This window comes from Rhipicephalus microplus, chromosome 8 (assembly GCF_043290135.1).
Source record: "Rhipicephalus microplus isolate Deutch F79 chromosome 8, USDA_Rmic, whole genome shotgun sequence".
Classification (NCBI taxonomy): Eukaryota; Metazoa; Arthropoda; class Arachnida; order Ixodida; family Ixodidae; genus Rhipicephalus; species Rhipicephalus microplus.
The window spans coordinates 96,947,462-96,965,646 of record NC_134707.1 but is presented as its reverse complement, the minus strand read 5'-3'; the positions used below and the strand labels follow the sequence as shown (position 1 = coordinate 96,965,646).

At 46.2% G+C, this 18,185-nt stretch overlaps 1 protein-coding gene across 1 annotated transcript; it reads right to left on the bottom strand.

Annotated features, from left to right (window-relative positions):
• Positions 1–7,275: 7,275 nt before the first annotated feature.
• On the bottom strand, positions 7,276–18,170 carry LOC142769280 (uncharacterized). Its single transcript, XM_075872391.1, has 3 exons — positions 18,004–18,170; positions 15,162–15,293; positions 7,276–7,571 (listed from the first exon to the last, which is right to left on the bottom strand). Exons 1-3 carry the CDS (start codon positions 18,079–18,081, stop codon positions 7,419–7,421), a joined length of 363 nt encoding a protein of 120 aa, XP_075728506.1. The 5' UTR covers positions 18,082–18,170; the 3' UTR covers positions 7,276–7,418.
• Between the last annotated feature and the right edge of the window lie 15 nt (positions 18,171–18,185).

The following is an 18,185-nucleotide window of genomic DNA, read 5'->3' as shown; positions in this document are numbered from 1 at the left end:
AATGACCGAATAATGATATCCCAGTGTTTGGGTTGTGGCACAAGTCCTAAACATGTGATGAATTGTAAGGATTGATGTCAGAATAATTGAGAATATTAGACCAGTGAGAGCGGCTCTCAAACGAGCATCCGCCTTTTTTTTATTGATTGGCGTGTAAAAACCGCACACAATAGAAAACAGAATTGAAAAGGTTATCTACCATATCATTCATTCTTATCCCTATGTTGCCAGTCACCCACATTAATTTGATTTTGTTTACGCAGAGGATGAAAAGTGCGCAATAGTTGAGTGCGCAATAGCGAGTGCTAAACACGAGCGTCCGTAACTGTGGCCACACTTGAGATTGATGACTGAGCTTTCTTGATGTCATAATCACCGCAGGAAGTTCCACCGGAATTAATGATAAGAAATTGGAACTCTTATTGATAATGGCTACCTGAAGTTGTGGTATAGAATACAAAATCGGGGTTTTTCATCACATTGTGAGATATCTTTAGAATTAATATTTCTTAAAGTTATCCCATCTAGTTGCCTCTGTAGTGAATTGTTTAATATCTTTCAAGGCAAACATTTGCTTGATTTCAATATATATATTTAAAAGTCATTTCAAGTTTTTCGTCTTTTATTATCTTTGGATGGAACTTCACTCATTTCAACGTGCAATGGTTCAACAAGTAGCGTATACCTGCGGCGTCAGAAATCGAGGCCTCTAAAAGAGACAAAGAAAAGTGTGGCCGATGCATGAAAGTTATTTTGGTTTTATACGATCGTGATAAATCTTTAGAAAGGCTTCAACTGTTATTATGCTAAACCAGAATAAAAAAGGCAACCTTTAGTCTAAGCAAGGTCATTATTGGCTAGAAATTTCGGTAATCCAAGACATAACATTAGGGTCACCCTTTGCAAGAGTTCGAGAGGGTGCAACTTACAAACCGGTTCACCAGAATATAAAACACGCATCGAAATTTACATACTGTGTGTTCCTACTTTTTTTTAAATCACAGTGTGTCTCTCTGTATCCCTGATCGACTGTTGCACAGGCTTCCTAGGAGTCCCGGCACCCACACTCCTTCATTGGTTATGTATTCAATGTGTGAATGCCGAAGACGGTGGTTACCATAAGTTCTTCCCAGGTTACTTGGAGCCCTATCTCGGTATAGTCTGCAGGTTACAAGTTATTTTGTTAATGGCTCAGTTATCCAAAGGGAAATTTATGGGGGCCTATGGTGGTCGTAGGATCCGATCCCGGCAGCAGCGGATGCATTTTCGAAGGAGGCGAAAATGTTTCAGGCCGCTGTACTCACACTTCGAGGACGTTAACCCCACGTGGTTGGAATCGCTGCAACCCTTCACTACGGCGTCGCTCATATATTGTAGTTTCAGGACGTTAAACAACAGTTCCTATAATTAAAAACGATAGTCTTCCTTGGGGACCTACGACAGAAAAATTTTGGTCTGTCTGTCTGGCTGTACATTTGTCTGTTTGTATTCCCTTAATGGTACCTCAAACGGCTTCAGACGGCCAACCCCATCCGCAGCACCGGCCAATATTGCGCAAGGTTGAGCGTTCCTAATTGTGCGATTGTCAATTGAAAAATAATTATTTGGCATATCTCAGGCGCCATAAAAACATGTCGATGTTTAGTATGTCGGCCTTTATACTAGAAGAGGCAAACACAAGAAACTATAAGGACTGTAGCGTTTATCGCTCTTCTCTGGCAGTACAACGCGTTGCTCAAAAAGGTGTTTCCAACGCTTTGCTACGACAAGACGGTGGTGGCACCTTCCCGTCGCTTTGCGTTTAACACCTTATCACCTCCCAGACTGGCGCCTTTCTTTCTCCGCGGGTGCGCCTTCCTTTTCGAAGATAACTGCCAGTTGGAGCTCATGTGCAACGTGCCTCGACGCGCTCATTCGCTTCCGCTATACGCTCGAGGCACTCTAACGCAGCACCTCTATTTACTCATTTTCTTACGCAGAACATCAAATAAACGTTTCGTTCAATCTCTTCAGACGCCAGACTATCGTCTTTCGATGATTTTTGCAGTGTAACATGCACATTCGGGCCAATTTATACTATATTTCTCACCGTACTTCAGTCTTTTATTCACGTATTTCTCTTATAGCCAGTCACTTTAAAGCGCCGGTTTAGTTTAAAATATTGTATACATCCTCCCCCACTTTTGTGGCTGGAAGAAAATGTGCGAAGCGCACACAAGCCCTGAAAAAGGCGGTTTCTACCTTGAAGAAGGCAAGGCCACATGTTCAGACGTTGGCTGCAGCGCCTCCACTTGTTCGAGATTTTTCACATCACTTGAAGCTACCATAATCTTTTGCTCTTCTGTTCGCTTGAGCTCCAACCACTACCAATTCGTCATTTTTTTTCGTTCTTATCTACGAAATGCACACCACGTAGCTTTATACTTTTGGTGTTCGTTTGTAGTATGGTACCACACAGGATGGAACAACGTGTGCAAAATGTCCAAATTTTTTTCAAAAGGTATACATTTTAAGGTGAAAGTACCCTTCTGCTTTCAGCTTGAAATCTATCCCACTGGCAGAAGGCCCTCTAACAGTACCATTAGAGCAACAGTATCGACATCTCTGTTTGGCTATTTTCTCTCAGTAGCGAATCTGAAGGGACCCGAAGCACAAGTCTGTGGAGCGACTACAATGCCAGGCAGCGGCCCTTGCGGCAAGCTCCCGAGAAATCAGGGATAGGCACGGAAAATACTGCAGGTGATTCAGCGTGTTTCACGGCAGCGGGAGCACGTGTAACACGTGTTCTGCATTCGTTTCGAAGAGCTTCGATGTCATGCTATCAACTTGGACGCTGGAACAAGACGCTTACTGTTTGAAGCTGCTCTTAGCTATTGCAGAAGCAACCCCACCGGTACACGAAGAATTGTTGTCTACCACGAGAGTGCAGAGCGCACCAACACAGGATCCACGTGTAAAATTACCGATGGCCGGACAAGTACCAGAGAAAACGAAAACAAGCGTGGATCGCAACAGTTAAAAAATAACGTTCGTTGAAGCCCTCTAATTGCCTTGCGTATTTATTGTCTCCATTCCTCGCTCGAAATCGTTTGTTTCGACAACCCAGGGTGCTTTAGAAGCGCACCGCAAGCCCTTGCACCGCCATTCTTGCTTGTAGTCCACCCGCAAAAAATGCGAAATAGCACGTGGCGCGTGTGGTCCGCAAACGCGGCTAACGCTATTCTTAAACTCCCTCCTCAATTACAATGTATTACTGTGTTATCTGTATCACATGATTGTTTTTTTTTATGTTGTTACCTCAGAGCTGACCTGTACACTTTTTTATGTTGCACATTGTATTGGACCGTCCACTAGCCACTTTAGGCTATCGGTCCAAATAATCCCTGTAATTGCATATATCTATTTATGAAAATGAAGCTTCATTGATTGATTGATTGATTGATTGAATGCAACGTGGAACGTCTGTGCAACAACTCCAGTAATGATTGTTCCCTGTCTTCTTGTATTTTGAAGGTCCAGTTACGGTTTGTTCGCTGAAACAGCTTTGCTTTTTTTATTCCTTCTGCTTGTGAGACGTAGCTGTCGTCGTTGGATGTTCAAACTCTCATAAGTGATACCGTGGTTAGTGTTTCGTTGTTGGTTTCTAACTGATCTGCGCAAATTATCAAAAGTGCGCCGCCTGCAATTCACACATCGGCAAGGCTGCTTCATCACGCCGATAAGAATGCCAGCGCATTTTCAGCAAACTCTGACATCACGTTACTGGTTTGTTCCATTCTTGTTGCTTCATTAGGATGGTAGTTATTCTGTCCGCTGAATCAAACTCGCACTTATGTTCAATTCTAATGGTAGATCGCGAACGCTGGGCCGGATGCCGAATGGAGTGCACACATCCGAGCTGGATTGCTTTCGCCAAATCTGCGATTGGAACGCGCGCGTCTCGACGGGAGCTGTTGGTGAGCAGAATTCTGGCGGGGGAGCACGAGAGGGTGTGAGAGAGTGCAAAGCGTTTTCCGGACAGCAATCGGTGATTGGATGAAAGAAGGGCGCACAGAATACGTCACTTGAACTACCGGTCAAATCCGCCGACTCCGGTAGAGCCAGAATTCTCGCTCCACAGAGAAATCTGTGATATGCGCTAGCTCTCAATCTGCCATCGGAACACACAATTCACGCTTTCAGTACACCATTGGAATGCGATTGCTCTGCTCAGAGCAGAAAATCTTGATATGAATCCGTTTTTTCTTTCATGTTGAATTCCAATGGCGGATTCAGGTCAAGTTTTTTTCTGCTCGGAGCGAAGCAATCAAATTCCAAACACGGGTAGCGAGCGTGAATTGTGCGTTACAATGGCAGATTGAGAGCAACCGCAGATCACAGATTTGTCCGTGAAGAAAGGATTCTGGCTCCGCTGAAATCAGCGGATTTGGCCGTTAGTTCAAGTGACGTATTCTGTGCGCCCGCTTTTCATCCAATCGCCGATGGATGCCCGGAAAACGCTTTGCACTCCCTCGTTAGATTTCCGCTCACACACAGCTCCTGTCCAGACGCTCGCGTTGGAATTGCAGATTCGGCGAGAACAATCCCGCTCGGGCCTGCGCGCTCCATTCGCAATCCAGCCTAGCACTCGGGATCTGCCATTGGAATTCAACGTCAGGCACACCGCGTGTGAGCGTGTCACGCTGCGTATAGCGTTTCCAGTGTGCGTTTGCGTGTCCGCGAATCGCGCGAGCTCGTGGCGCACACGATACCACATCGTACCCTAAATTCGCCACATGTCACGCTCACCAGCGCTTGCACAGCAGGCCCTATACACCTGTACAGTCGATATTCTTATGAAATCAAGGTGCAAACACGACACGAGAATAAACACAAAACGTAAAAAGAGGTGAACTTCCTTCCCAGCGGTTAAAGCTCCTCTAGCTGCCTCGCAGCTAAGTTAGTGGGTGATGCTCGCTCCAGTGGTAGCCCCGCCGTGGTGGTCTAGTGGCTAAGGTACTCGGTTGCTGACCCGCAGGTCGCGGGTTCGATTCCCGGCTGTGGCGGCTGCATTTCCGATAGAGGTGGAAATTCTGTAGGCCCGTGTGCTCAGATTTGGATGCACGTTAAAGAACCCCAGGTGGTCGAAATTTCCGGAGCCCTCCACTTCAGCGTCTCTAATAATCATATGGCGGTTTTGGGACGTTAAAACCCGCAAATAAATAAAAAGAGGTGAACTTCCTTCCCAGCGGTTAAAGCTCCTCTAGCTGCCTCGCAGCTGAGTCAGTGGGTGATGCTCGCTCCAGTGGTAGCCCCGCCGTGGTAGTCTAGTGGTTAAGGTACTCGGCTACTGACCCGCAGGTCGCGGGATCGAATCTCGGCTGCGGCGGCTGCATTTCCGATGGAGGTGGAAATTATTAGGCCCATGTGCTCAGATTTGGATGCACGTTAAAGAACCCCAGGTGGTCGAAATTTCCGGAGCCCTCCACTACAGCGTCTCTAATAATCATATGGCGGTTTTGGGGCGTTAAAACCCGCAAATAAATCAATCGATGCTCCAGTGGTACGAAGGACATGACTGTGACATAATGAGGCTTTTTAGTGCTAAGGCCGCGTCGCCGTTGCTTGTTTTTCGCACGTCGCGAAGTTCGTTCACGACAGTAACCGTCTGCTACTGTAGCATGCACATCAAAAATACAATCATGTTTTATTGGCAACAACGTAAAACATCAATCGCGTGGGTACCTTGGTTTCACACTGAATGTAGACAATTATGTATACTTAAGGTCTTAGAGAATAAAGCTTACCTCGACAAATTGTACAAGGTCAACTCGCGCACTTCGGAAATGCATTTCGCGTTAAGTCGGGTGTCGTAATTTTGTGCTCCACAAAGCGAATGAGAATAACAAATTTTTATGATTTGATTACGTTCGCTATTCGAAGTCCTGTACAGCCGGGAAATGTTTTTTTTTTTTTTTTGAATCGGTGTCTAGCGCGGCGCTCGAGGTGTATAGCGAGAGAGCCATGCAGGTGCACGGAAGCCTACGGCAGCATTGCGGCAAGCAAAACACGCGGCGTACGTCCAGTTTCTATTTTTCCGCCAGAGATGGCGCAGCTTGTCCAGAGTCGCAGCATCACCAAGCTTCGCTCTGAGCGCCTGTAGAAAGCTGCGTATTTTAGCGCACTTGCGTTTGAATTGTTTCGTGCATTTTCTCAATGTTTTTGCTCGCGACGATCAAGAATTATGCATGAGGCTTTAGTAATGGGTTGGAACACTGAACGATCCACTCGCTATTCATTTCATGTTATGTAAATCCTGGTTGTTGCTTTACTGTTCCAAAACACGTTAATACCCACATTACCATGATAAATTACCCGACATGAATACTGCGTAGCATCAGTTTGCGATGGAGTTTTAAGCACCAGCGATACTCACTGATGGAGCAATCAGCTGCCAGAAAAGACCCAGGTTCAAACCGCTTTATGTTTTGTGTTATATTTTGCGTAATTTAATAATTATGGTATTTCGTGCAACTGCGGTTACGTACACCGAAGTTCGCGGCGGACAACGAAGAAACCTTGCGGAGGTCTCATAATAGCTATCGTAGTTAAACTCCCTTCAAATTGTCGACCGTGACTTTTAGTCAGCACACAATGCGAAAGCTAAGAAATAGCATATCTTAGTTTTTCTGCGCGAGTCACCATATCTTCTAGGGGTCCCAGTGTGTAGCGCCGTGTTAATGTTTTCTGCATTGCTACCTAATCGCTGACAAGCGCTGGACATGACTTACTTATTGTAAGTAAAATATTGACCATTTCAGGTTCTTTTGGGGGTGATTGGCTGCTTTCAGACAACCACGGCGTATCTTTGCCTATTGTGATGTTCTGTGAAAAGAGCATTAGGTGATTGTCACACGAATTTCCAAATACAAAGCGAAGAATTGACCATGACGCATGGCTTGCGTGGCATGATGCATCACAGCTTTTGCCAATCTGCTGTAATGATACGCACGTCAGAGTGCCGCAAATCTACCTGTTGTCAATAAACCTTCAGCAGGGTTTTTTGGTGAATGCCAGGCGTTACATGTGAGCTTGCCCCGTACCACAGTGTTGTTTGTGCGGGAACAGCAGTGGTAGACATTCACGTAAGCAATTTACTTTCAAGGCCAGACACTGCGGCATCGGCATTTTGCCGTAGACAATATTGCATGGGATTGAGTGCCATGCTCCAAGAGAACTTTCACGATCTATTTGTTTTGTCAAGTCCTACACGACGACTGCTCAACAACACAAATGTGAGCTATTAAGAAGTGTATTGCAGTGTTTATCTTCATTGCGAATGAACCCCGGCCATTAGAGCAAGCTAGCTCAGTGGCAAAGGGCTGATTATCAGTGCAAACAGAGCCGCATGAACATGTGCTTAGTCAGTGGTACGCTGCTTATCCCGCTCCTTTCAGTGCCGTCGTGAAGTGCTTGAGGACGGAGAACGGAGGTTCAATGCAGTCGTTGCTGGGAGCCTCGTTGTGCACATTGTAGAGAAGCCATGCAGTGCGTCCACGCAGTTCTCCGAAGTCACTTACAGCCATGAGGAACTGCGCATGGTGACATGGTATTCCACGCGTTATTCCACGGTCCGTAAAAACAAATGCACCAGCACATTGCTTAAGGAACTTAAGGAATATTAATAGGCATGCGAATTGCGCTCCAATTTACTACAGCTTTGTGCTACCTTAAAGCGTTCATCAACCGATCTGAAAGAAGAGCTGCACAAATGAACATTTCCTAGGACACATGGCTGAGTTACGCACGTTTTACAAGCCATGATCAAAAAGAGAAATACGAAATTCATAGGTGTAATATAAAACACTTTTTCGGGGCCGAAGGAAATGATCTTACAGATCTAACAGTGTTTTCCATACTTCCGACACCCTTATGTAGTCAATGAGTGTGTTTTCTATTCACCAGGAGCCTCTGCTAAATAGGTCAGCGGTGTCCCGAGTGACATACGAATTGACTGTCTTTAAAGACTTCTCATCGCAAAATGTAGTTTTCTGCAAACGAGAAATACTTATCGGCGAAAACGCACAGATACCTTTGTCGAGTAATGATACAGACTGAAGACTGTGTAGCTGGTTTCATTAGGGTAACTCTAGCTTCCTGACGAAGAACTAACCCGCCGCAAATATCGATCAGGCGCCGAAGAGCTGAGCCTCGACATACAGTTTAATGATTCTTTGCTCGCCTTTCACGAAATCACCTTCTACTTCCGAATCGATAGAAGCCAATACCTTTTCCACATGCAAAGCTCGAACGCGCGCAACAGGTAGCTTTTCGCATGGTACAAACGAGAGTGTACCCATCACGGGGCCAACTCAGCCGTTACAACTCAGGCATAGATTCACAATGCCCACACTGCTCAGAAGTGTACTGCTCACTCAAACACATGCTCTGGCAATGTCCCGCGTTACCTCGAGGACCTCTCACCAGTGAGTCCGACTGGAAGGAGGAACTCAGGAGCCCCAGTCTCAGAAACCAACAAAAGCCAGTCGAGAGGGCCCAAGAACTGGCGAAACGCCACCCCGTTCCCGCCTCGACTCGGGCGTCGCCTACAGTAGCGGCTGCTAGAATGTCCCTCGTAGACACCCCGGTGACTTAAACTCCTCAGGACCATTTAATAAAGTTCTTGAGTGACTGACTGACTGTTCTCACATCTCTGCTAAGCCAAACCTGATCATCACCCGCAACAAAAAACTTAGTTATGTTTGTCAGTGCTTATATTAGCTGACGAGGAGTATTTGCGATTCGTGTTGAGCATAACTACCACCACTATCTCCCGCAGAACGAGGGCAAGCGCGCCGATGAGCTATTCCACCGCAAGATATTTGGAGAGGTCCCTCCAAGAATGCACATCGAAAGGCTTAACGTAGCTTATGGAGCGAAAAAAAAAACACGACAGCAGGACAAGCGCTTGTCCTTCTCTCGTGTTTTTTCGTGCCATGAGCTACGTTAAGGATGAACCAACTTGCCCAACCAGTCACTTTGCTGAAGTAGATGGGAAGGGGGGTCAACATTCCCAAGCCACTACTCCATGTATTCCTATGGAACAGTGCATTGGGAAATTTCGACCAGGACTGTACATTCCCCCTTTACTACATGCTATACCGAACGCTATAATATGCACAAACAAAGTACAATACGAAGACATAGCATAGTAATTTCTATGCCCATGGGCTTTCGCCATAGTTGGCACCGACATAGTGTCCTGATACTTTTTTCCTTGTTTCGCCTTTGTTTCTCTCTCCATCTGTTCATTATGTCTCCTTTTTTATATCTCTTCACTTCTGTTTATTTTCTCTGCTCATCTCCTTTTCAGTTTTCCTTCTTTACTCTCTATATTTTCCCCTTTATTTGGGTCCCTATTCATTGCTCTCCTTTCTCTCTCTCTCTTTCTTGTCTGTGCATATTCATCTCTCTTTCTTTTTTTTCTGTCACTCCTTCTCTTTCCCTCTTTTTATGCAGTTTTTTTTATTCCTTTTTGAACTAACTTTATTCTTTCTTTTTCATATTTTTATGCTTTCATAGCTTTGTTGTCACTATTCTCTTCATTTCTTTCTCATTTTTTTCATTACATCGCTTTCCATCTCGTTCTCTTTGATTTTTATTTCTTCTGACTTCTGTTTATCATGTATTTCACAATCTCCACTTCACCGAGCAGAGTTTTTATATAGCGCTAGGATCATTTTTTTTTCAACCAGGGGTTCTCAAAATAAATTGCGCCCCTCCTCCCCCCCTCCTCGATGTTCTGCGAACCACAAATAAATTTTCTCTGTTTCCCCACTCGCCCACTCAACTGACTTTAACGGCGATACCGAGGTGAGCAACCAATCCAAGGAACCTCCTTTACTCATGCCCGAGCGTCAATATGCACATCTCTGTGCTTTCGTTTTTATTGCAAATGAAAATAATAAAAGCTTGCCGGGGCAGGGAACGGGGCGAGGTTTCTAGGCACAACGTAGCTTAGCAGCGTACCGTGGCACCAATACATTTGGAAAACACTGCTTTGGAGGAATTCCCGTCACGGTAAATCAATAAGCGGTGGTAGTGGGGCCTGTCCAATTATTGTGGCGCATCGGCACTATTATGACTGACAAAAAATTGGGGGAACATTAAGCTTCGCCTTTAAGAGTTGAACGCAATGGCGAAATCCGGCACCTAGTACACCCTTCAACCGCTAAGTGTATACTTAATAATATGTTTCTTACATCCACACGCACGCACACAAACCTGCACACGGTAGATTGGACAAGCGGGCGCTATTATCGCCGAATGGGCTTGTTTTCGTCGTGACACCTCTCGAGCAAAACGCAATAAAGGGGCCCTAAAACACTTTTTCAGGTAATCATGGAATGAATTCACTGGAAGAGTTTATTGCCTCACGAATCCAACGCCGAAAACATTTTAAGAATCCGTCAAGTATGAGTGGAGTAAAAAAGGTTTGTCGCATGCTGCACCTGCATTATCTCTTCTCTCGTCCCGACGAAAGCGCTGGAAACTAAAGAGGGAGGGGTGGCAGGGTAATGAACTACCGCGCCTCGTGACCCTGAGCTCTTTTTTTTCTTGGAACGCACGGCTTTTTCAGGGTGATCGTGCGCGCACGCGTGCCCTTGTAGCGGCCTGCCGCGTCTGTCTAGGTAACTTGATTATTCGGTCATAGCAGCACAGACGATTTTTCGCTCACAACCAACGGGGCTGACGCCGGTGGTGGGTTTGCCGCGACACGAGCTCTTGAACGCTATCGCGTTAGTATGGAGCCTCTCGAGGTGACTGCGGGGTGATGCGCATTCAGCGCCGCATTCTCGAAAGAAAAAAAGAGCACATAGCCTGCCTCCAATCAAATTTGATCCGAGGAAGGAACATGCTCTGAGCAAGAGGGCAGATTACTGTGCTGGTCATCAGGGTACAATGAAACGTAGCCAAAAGGTGCATTGATTGGTATGTGGGTTCAACGTCTCAAAACCGTCATATGATTATGAGATACGCCGTATTGAAGGGCTCCGGAAGGTTCGACCTCCTGGCGTTCTTTATTGTGCAACCGGATCTGAGCACACGGGCCTACAACATTTTCGCCTCTATCGAAAAGGCAGCCACCACGTCCGGAATATGATCCCGCCACCTGCGGGTCCACAGCAGTGTACCTAAGCCACTCGACCACCGTTGCGGAACCCAAAGGGGCATCATCAGAACTTTTGCTCTGACAATGCTGACGGAATTCGAAAGGGCATGGCCACTTACAAGGCGCCAGAAAAACAACCAGTGCCTTTTTATTTCACTCGTCAACCCCGCCTCTCCCATTTCTCTGTTGGTCCAGCTTCGAAAACGGGGCACCACTTAGCGGACCTTCGCCGGCACCGTACTGAAGCTAAGCCTCCACCCAAAAAACGGGATTTTATGGTAGTGGTGATGTCTGTATTTCTCCCAGAAAGAATAAAAAAAGTGGAAGGGGTCATGCGTGGTAGTTAATCAGGTGTTGTGTGGGAGACCTGTTTGAGGGACTTTCCTTCTCTCCAGTGCGTGATGAAAACTATGGTCCCACCTTCATGGGTAGTGCGACGAACGATCAGGCCTCACAACGGTTAAAGCCGTGGACAGCTGTGGCGCGGCAAGTCATCGAGTATCACATTGACCGAAAGAGGAGACAATGTGCTCAGGTTTTCCACGTGGCTTTTATAAGCGATGAACAAGTATGTCGTAGAGCGTTCGCTGGGTGGTCCACAGAGTTCGTCAGTTCGTTCTCGAATTCTCTCTTTTGTTCCTTGTTTTTTTTCTCTTATTTGATCCCTTCATCAATCTTTCCTTTATACTTTGTTAATTCATTGTTCTTGTTCGTACGAGTGTCTCATCTCTGTTGATGAATCCTACGATGGGGGCCCCCTGCCTGATGGCCTTATTGAGACCCATTAGACTCGAAGTCGCAACACCATTTAAGTTTTGTGCGATGGAGTACAAGCCACTGCAAGCTTAAGCGGCTTCGCTGTTAGAAAAATTCGAGTATGCTCTTTGTGAGCAGTGAACACGTGCAGACGGTTTAACCACCCTGTGATCCCTGTTTTCTATTTTCGGGCAGTACGAACCTCACCAGAATAAAATATTTGACAGTTGCTCCCGTCGCGAAAAAGTCCCTCCACCCCCCACTTCTGCAGGATCCCGCCAATGACTCTGACACTAAAAAAGACTGCCGGTGCGTTTTCTCTTTGTTATTTTCGCAGAAATTGCTTCCTTCGCAAGCTTTTCCTGCCACTTTGTCGTTCAAACATTTGGAGTTATGTTGTCGATTTGTACTGTCTATGGAAGTCTGTGGTGACGCCAGCAACGGCGACAAAGATAATATTGTCCATGCTAGGTACATTCTCTGCGCTAAACCAAAGTACTAAGTAAAGCTCTACCACGAAGAACAACGCTGCACATCGAACATATTGCGTATCGGTTGTCCTTCATTTCTTTGATTGAAAAAATGCACGCAATTCTCGTCTTCTTTCCATTGCACCAGCTACGCCAATAATTACCACATTCATTAGACTGCTAAAAGTAAATAGCTATAAGCATTGCATTATTTCAAGAGGCACTTTTATCATGTGTGCAAATGGCGACTTTAGAAAATGGGTGAGGATAACAAAGCGATCAGCGTCATGAGCTCAAGAGTGTCCATAGAGCCTATTTCATTTGGCGATGTAATGGGCATCAGTGTCAGCCTCACATCGGTATGGAAAGGCTTCTTTGAAAGCTTGTCGACGCTTACAATATTGAAGTGGAATTGTGAGCTATGCTAGTTGCTTGATACCAAGTTGGTAGATGTCAGTGGCGATTTCAGTGCAGTGTCAACTACTTCTTTCTGCCGATACACTCACCGCGTGGCATTGTTAATTATTGTGCGATGATGATTGTAGTAATTTCGGTAACTGGTGTCATTTCCATTAAGGAGTCCATATTGGCGCTGCCTTGGGTAAACATCTTTAAAGTGCGGGTGCACCCTGGTACGGCTTATCCGGAGGGAAAAACTTGCGGTTGCCCTTCTTGGAACTTCTGCTGTCACTCAGGGTTTGGGTGCACCTCGAGCGATGGTAGGGATGGCATTAAGGTAGCACATGCACAGTGTGTCCATTGTACAGGAAATAGCTTCGATCTTTGTCAATGCTTGATTCTGTAGTTCGTGCCTCTTTTTATCTTCTTATTGTTATTCAATTATCGCTGTGCACTACGCTTTGTCTGTTTCATACTGCGCTTCGGTAACTTTTGCCAAGATTGCAGGGACAATATTCAACCCACAAAATAACTCTTGACATTATGACTTAACAGGCAATGCCACATTTTTTTAGGGCAAATCTTCTAAAGCCATGGGTCTGTCTATGTATTTCTGTGATGAGTTTCTAACTACCTAGTTGTATGACTCCCTCAGCAGGTGGCGCTAGTGCAAGTGGCAGACAGATTGATGGATGGACAGACAGGAAGACACAGGCATACAGACAGACGCAAAGACGGGCGGGCAGACAGACAGACAGATGAATGGACGGACGGATGGACAGACAGACAGACAGACAGACAGACATACGCACTGACTGACGGACAGACGGACGGACGGACAAACAGACAGACGCATGGACGGACGCAAGGATCAACCCATGGACGTACGCACTGACGGACGGATGGACTCATGGACGGACGCATGGACAGATGCACGGACAAACGGCAGCAAGAACGAATGAATGGGCAGAAGCACGCACGGCCAGACGGACGCTTCACCCCACTCATCATCATTCACTCCGTCGATATGCTGTGAATCTTTTGTGTAACTACAGTTTATTTGCTATATCTCGTTCATATATGTTCCGGTTCCACTGAAGGCATTGACTTTCGCTTCAATTTTGTGAAAACAACTATAATTCATTGCATGAAAGCCATTATTATTCGAGAAAACGTACGCACCTTCCACGACGTCTTCCCACAACTCGTTGTGTCACTTTTTTTTGTTCACCTTAGCAAACATATTAAACGTGGGTCCTAGTGGGTTCATAAATGTTACATGGACCTTCACGATCTTAACAGTTCTCCTTTAGATGCAGCACTATGTAACTGGAAACAGATCCTTGAATCCTGAATCATTCATTAATGGAAAGCTGTCTACGCCAGTTCTGCTATACTTATTGTATGTAACTGTCTCCTCGGTAGGTATTTCTTCCGTAAAGTCTGCACGGCCACCAGAATTAGCCCTCTCTTTTGGTATTCTCAAATGTCGGCACCACGACTACGTGCTTAAATATATAAACATGTGTCCTCTGTTAGGCCGCGTTCACACTGAGCATTCCGGCCGCCGAAAGTGCTCCGAATCCGGTTCGGCGGTGGCGAGATCCGCCGAAAGGGCCCTTTCCGCACCGATCGCTCTCGGACCAATTTTTGCGGCGTCTGCCGCCGAATCGGTCACCGCGGACCAATAGGAGCGCTAGTCAAGGAATTTTGAAAAATGGCGACCGAGCCCTACTCACTTGTTATGCCGCAGTGCACGTAACTGAATGTTGAAACCAACGGGAGTTTAACCTACTCTGTGCCTACTTCGCCTCCGTATTTCGTGAAAGAGGTGACCGAGCTTGTTGCGGTCTTGCAGAGCAAAACGAACCCACCAACGCCGCTGGCGTCGGTGGTTTTTTTGCTCTTCGTGCATTACAAGACAGCCATTTGCCAGCAAAGTAAGCAGTACTGTCTTTTCTTGCTTCTTGCGTACGAGAATCGTCGAAGTAGACACTACCGGATTGAGTAGTAGCGTTTGCGAGCCGCGACAACAACCGGGTGACAGCGCATCCATCCCGCGTTCGCCCCGTAGTAGATGGCATATTCGGCGGCGCGGGGCGCGTCCAGTGCGAACAACGCTGCGTTTCGGCGGCAGGGGAATTTCGGTCGCTGTAGAAAGCGGGTGTTTCATTGTGAACTAGGCATTATTCAGTTCATCTGCGCGCTGACTGATTTCACCCCGGATGTGCCTGTGGCTCCATTGATCTAGATATGCGTTGTTGCTTTCTTTCGCGCTTCGCGTAATCTTTCGCCGCCCAAAACTTTGTACAGAATTCTGAAGCATCTTTTAATGTCATCTCGTACATGCATAGGCAACGGGGAGTTGAAATCAGTCTACTGACCTTGCTAGCCAAAGAAGCGTTGTACTCGCTCACAACAAGGACATTCGACGCGTTGGAGAAAGCACCGTACGCGTATATAGGATCGCCAACGTAGTTCTCCGGGCCGCCAGTGAAGTCAGCATGCTTGCAGAGCTGGAAGAAAGAATAAATAAAATAGCGTACAATGCAACCATCTGCAACGTACACTAGAATAATAAGGCAGAACTTCACAAATTCTTAGAAACAATAACCGCGCAAGCATTTCGCACGAATGATTAACCAGCGAAAGTTGAAACATGTGGCCCTGCTGTTTAGGAGGCGTCCCACCCGGCGGGGCACTGAAGCCTTTCGCAATTATTGGTTGCACGTTCGTCCTTCCTTATGCGTTTATACACAGGTTTAGCCTGGGTTTACCACAGTGCTTACTTGACATGCTGCTAATTGTGGCCCGCACGATCGTGGTCATGGAGATGTGTATTGAGCGGTTACCTGCGTTTTGCAATTGCGTCAATCACAGTGGTTCATCTCCAACCACTGCTGGAAAAACTCCCGCCGAACGCCGGCGCTCGCCCCGATGAATGCCTCTCGCAATCATCAGGTTGACGCCGTTGCGCCCGCAATGCCGTATTGCGTAGCATGCGTTTGACATCGCGAGCTAACCCGGTGGCGTGGTTTGCAGAGTCCCTCCGCCACCCACGCTAGCACTTCCACTGGCTATTTAGCGTGGTTGAAAGGCTTCTAGGTTATCAATCCGCAGCTGCTGGAACTCGGCCTCATGGACCTGTTTTTGTGCCCAGACTGTACTGCACCGTCCACCCGAAGAATGCGAGCTCTTTCACATTTCTTTGTCGGCGCTCTTCTAGAGTTGCCCGTGGCTTATCCATGTAGAAGCTCTGAGCAGAAACTTATGTGTGCGTTCTTGGAGCCGCGGCTGCAACGGGATGGATGACATCACTCACAACGCAGCTAATTATGCACCTGCTTGGGTACGACGCTGCCAATTATGTGGCCAAGGTGTTTATATATTACTCTAGAGGAGACACTTCTCATAAAGCTCATGCATTAGAACCTATAATAATATAGGCGCCACCATGATAAAACAATGCCTAGCTTTCGGGTGGTCTGACTCGCACACGTCAGTGCATGCCGTAATCACCCCTCCACCTTCATAACTCTTTCTTGGCTCTCCATTCCATCGCTGTTGGAGACGGCCACATAAAGTGGTTGCTACCTTGTAGCAACCGAAAAATCCGGATGACGAGATACTACGATTCACTCGACGCACGATCAAGCCCGCGCAATCGACCGCACGGCCACGCCCTGCCCAGTCTTTCAAGTATTGATACGGTACGAGGCTGGTGGCACCATCTAGCAACAAAAACTTCAATAGCTTCTTTGCCCACACTGTGATTGCATAGAAAATGGAATAAACGGTCTTTGCGTCTTCCGAAAAAGTAGTTGATATAAACATCACAAAAATTTTGCTTCTTTAGAACTCATGACCTCGCTTGTTTATTATTTATACCTTGAAAATTTCCCTGTTTTATTTTGCTATCTTAGGCGCTCCTCTGAAGTTTGTGGTGGCCTGAATGGCATAGTTCCAAAATGTCAGCGTTTCTTTCTGGTTATAGCTATGGCGGCCCACCTTTTCCTCTAGCGTTTGCTATACTATTTCTATGGACGCAACAGATAGCGCATTCTATGTCGACCGCTCGCGACTCCGATGCCGAATGCTTTATTGTTTCTTCTAGCCACAGACAGCTATCGCTTAAAAAACGATGAAACGATGGGGTGACTGAAATCTCTGACGTAGGTGCCTGATCATGTTCTGCATTCTGGTCACAGCAGATAACAAACGCCACCTACAAAGTCGACCGTGGTTGAAATTTATTTCGGAAAGTGTCTCGAAAATCCTATTTTGAAGACACCCAACGGCGCATTCAGTGTACTCATCCACCTAATTTACATCATTGCCCTAAGATATATTTTCCATAGGCCAAATTACCCTCATTTACGGTATCAGATCTCTACGGGATAGCTCTTAATAAAAACGCTTTTGTAAAAGTTAGAAATATAATGTTTTTCTTCAATTTAACTTATATATTTGGCAAACATGATATCGAAGCACTTCTTTACTTTATATTTGAGGCAAACAGCCCTCAGGATGAAAATAACAAGAAATGAGTTTGTTTATAAAACGTGACCATCTGCAATCATGGTGGCCCCTGGCGGAGCACGTCTCCATCACGCACTTTTTGGTGCGGTTCCTTTGGGCTGCACTTCGGCATCACGCATTATGCAAACTTGGCACGAGCATTATACCTGCAGGCATAAAGTTTCAAAAATATACACTAGATGGAACTCTGGTGCTAGTGTCTATGGGAGCTGCAACGCACGGTGCTTCGCAGTAATGTGAATGATGGGTAGTACACAAATTTGTTTATTGTTCATACTTCTGGCTCCATTTGTTGCCTTGAAGCTATTGTGTCATGAAACAAAAATCAGGAAATTTTCAGCGATTATTCTGCGTGCCCTTCAACTTTTAGACTTACTGTTTCCAATCGGGTCACGGAGTGCAAAAGGGTTCGTTCTTTTCTTGAAAACAAAACCGTAACCAGCAATAAACGAAGCCTAAAGTGTGATTCGCCGCGCGCAAGTACAAAAACTAGGTAAATTCGTGTACTACCCATCATTCCCATGATTGCTGAATGATCGCAGCTCCAGAGTCCCTTCTAGTTAACTTTAGAAAACTCTATGCGCACAGACTTCACTACGACGCACCAAAGTCTAGACTTGAAGTTGCGGCCATTTTGTTTCACCACGACGCAAAAAAGTGAATACAGATGACTGCAAAAGACATTACCGCTTCTCGCCCAGTCTCCTTCACGGACGAGCACTGCTGGAAGATGCTATCTTGGAGTGACATCAGCTGCTCGTCCATGACGTACTCCAGAGCGGACAGCTCGAAGGACAGACCAGTGATTACCGGCGGCTTTGAGAAATTCGTTCTCACTGACACAGCGAACCAGTGATTATTCTGAAATT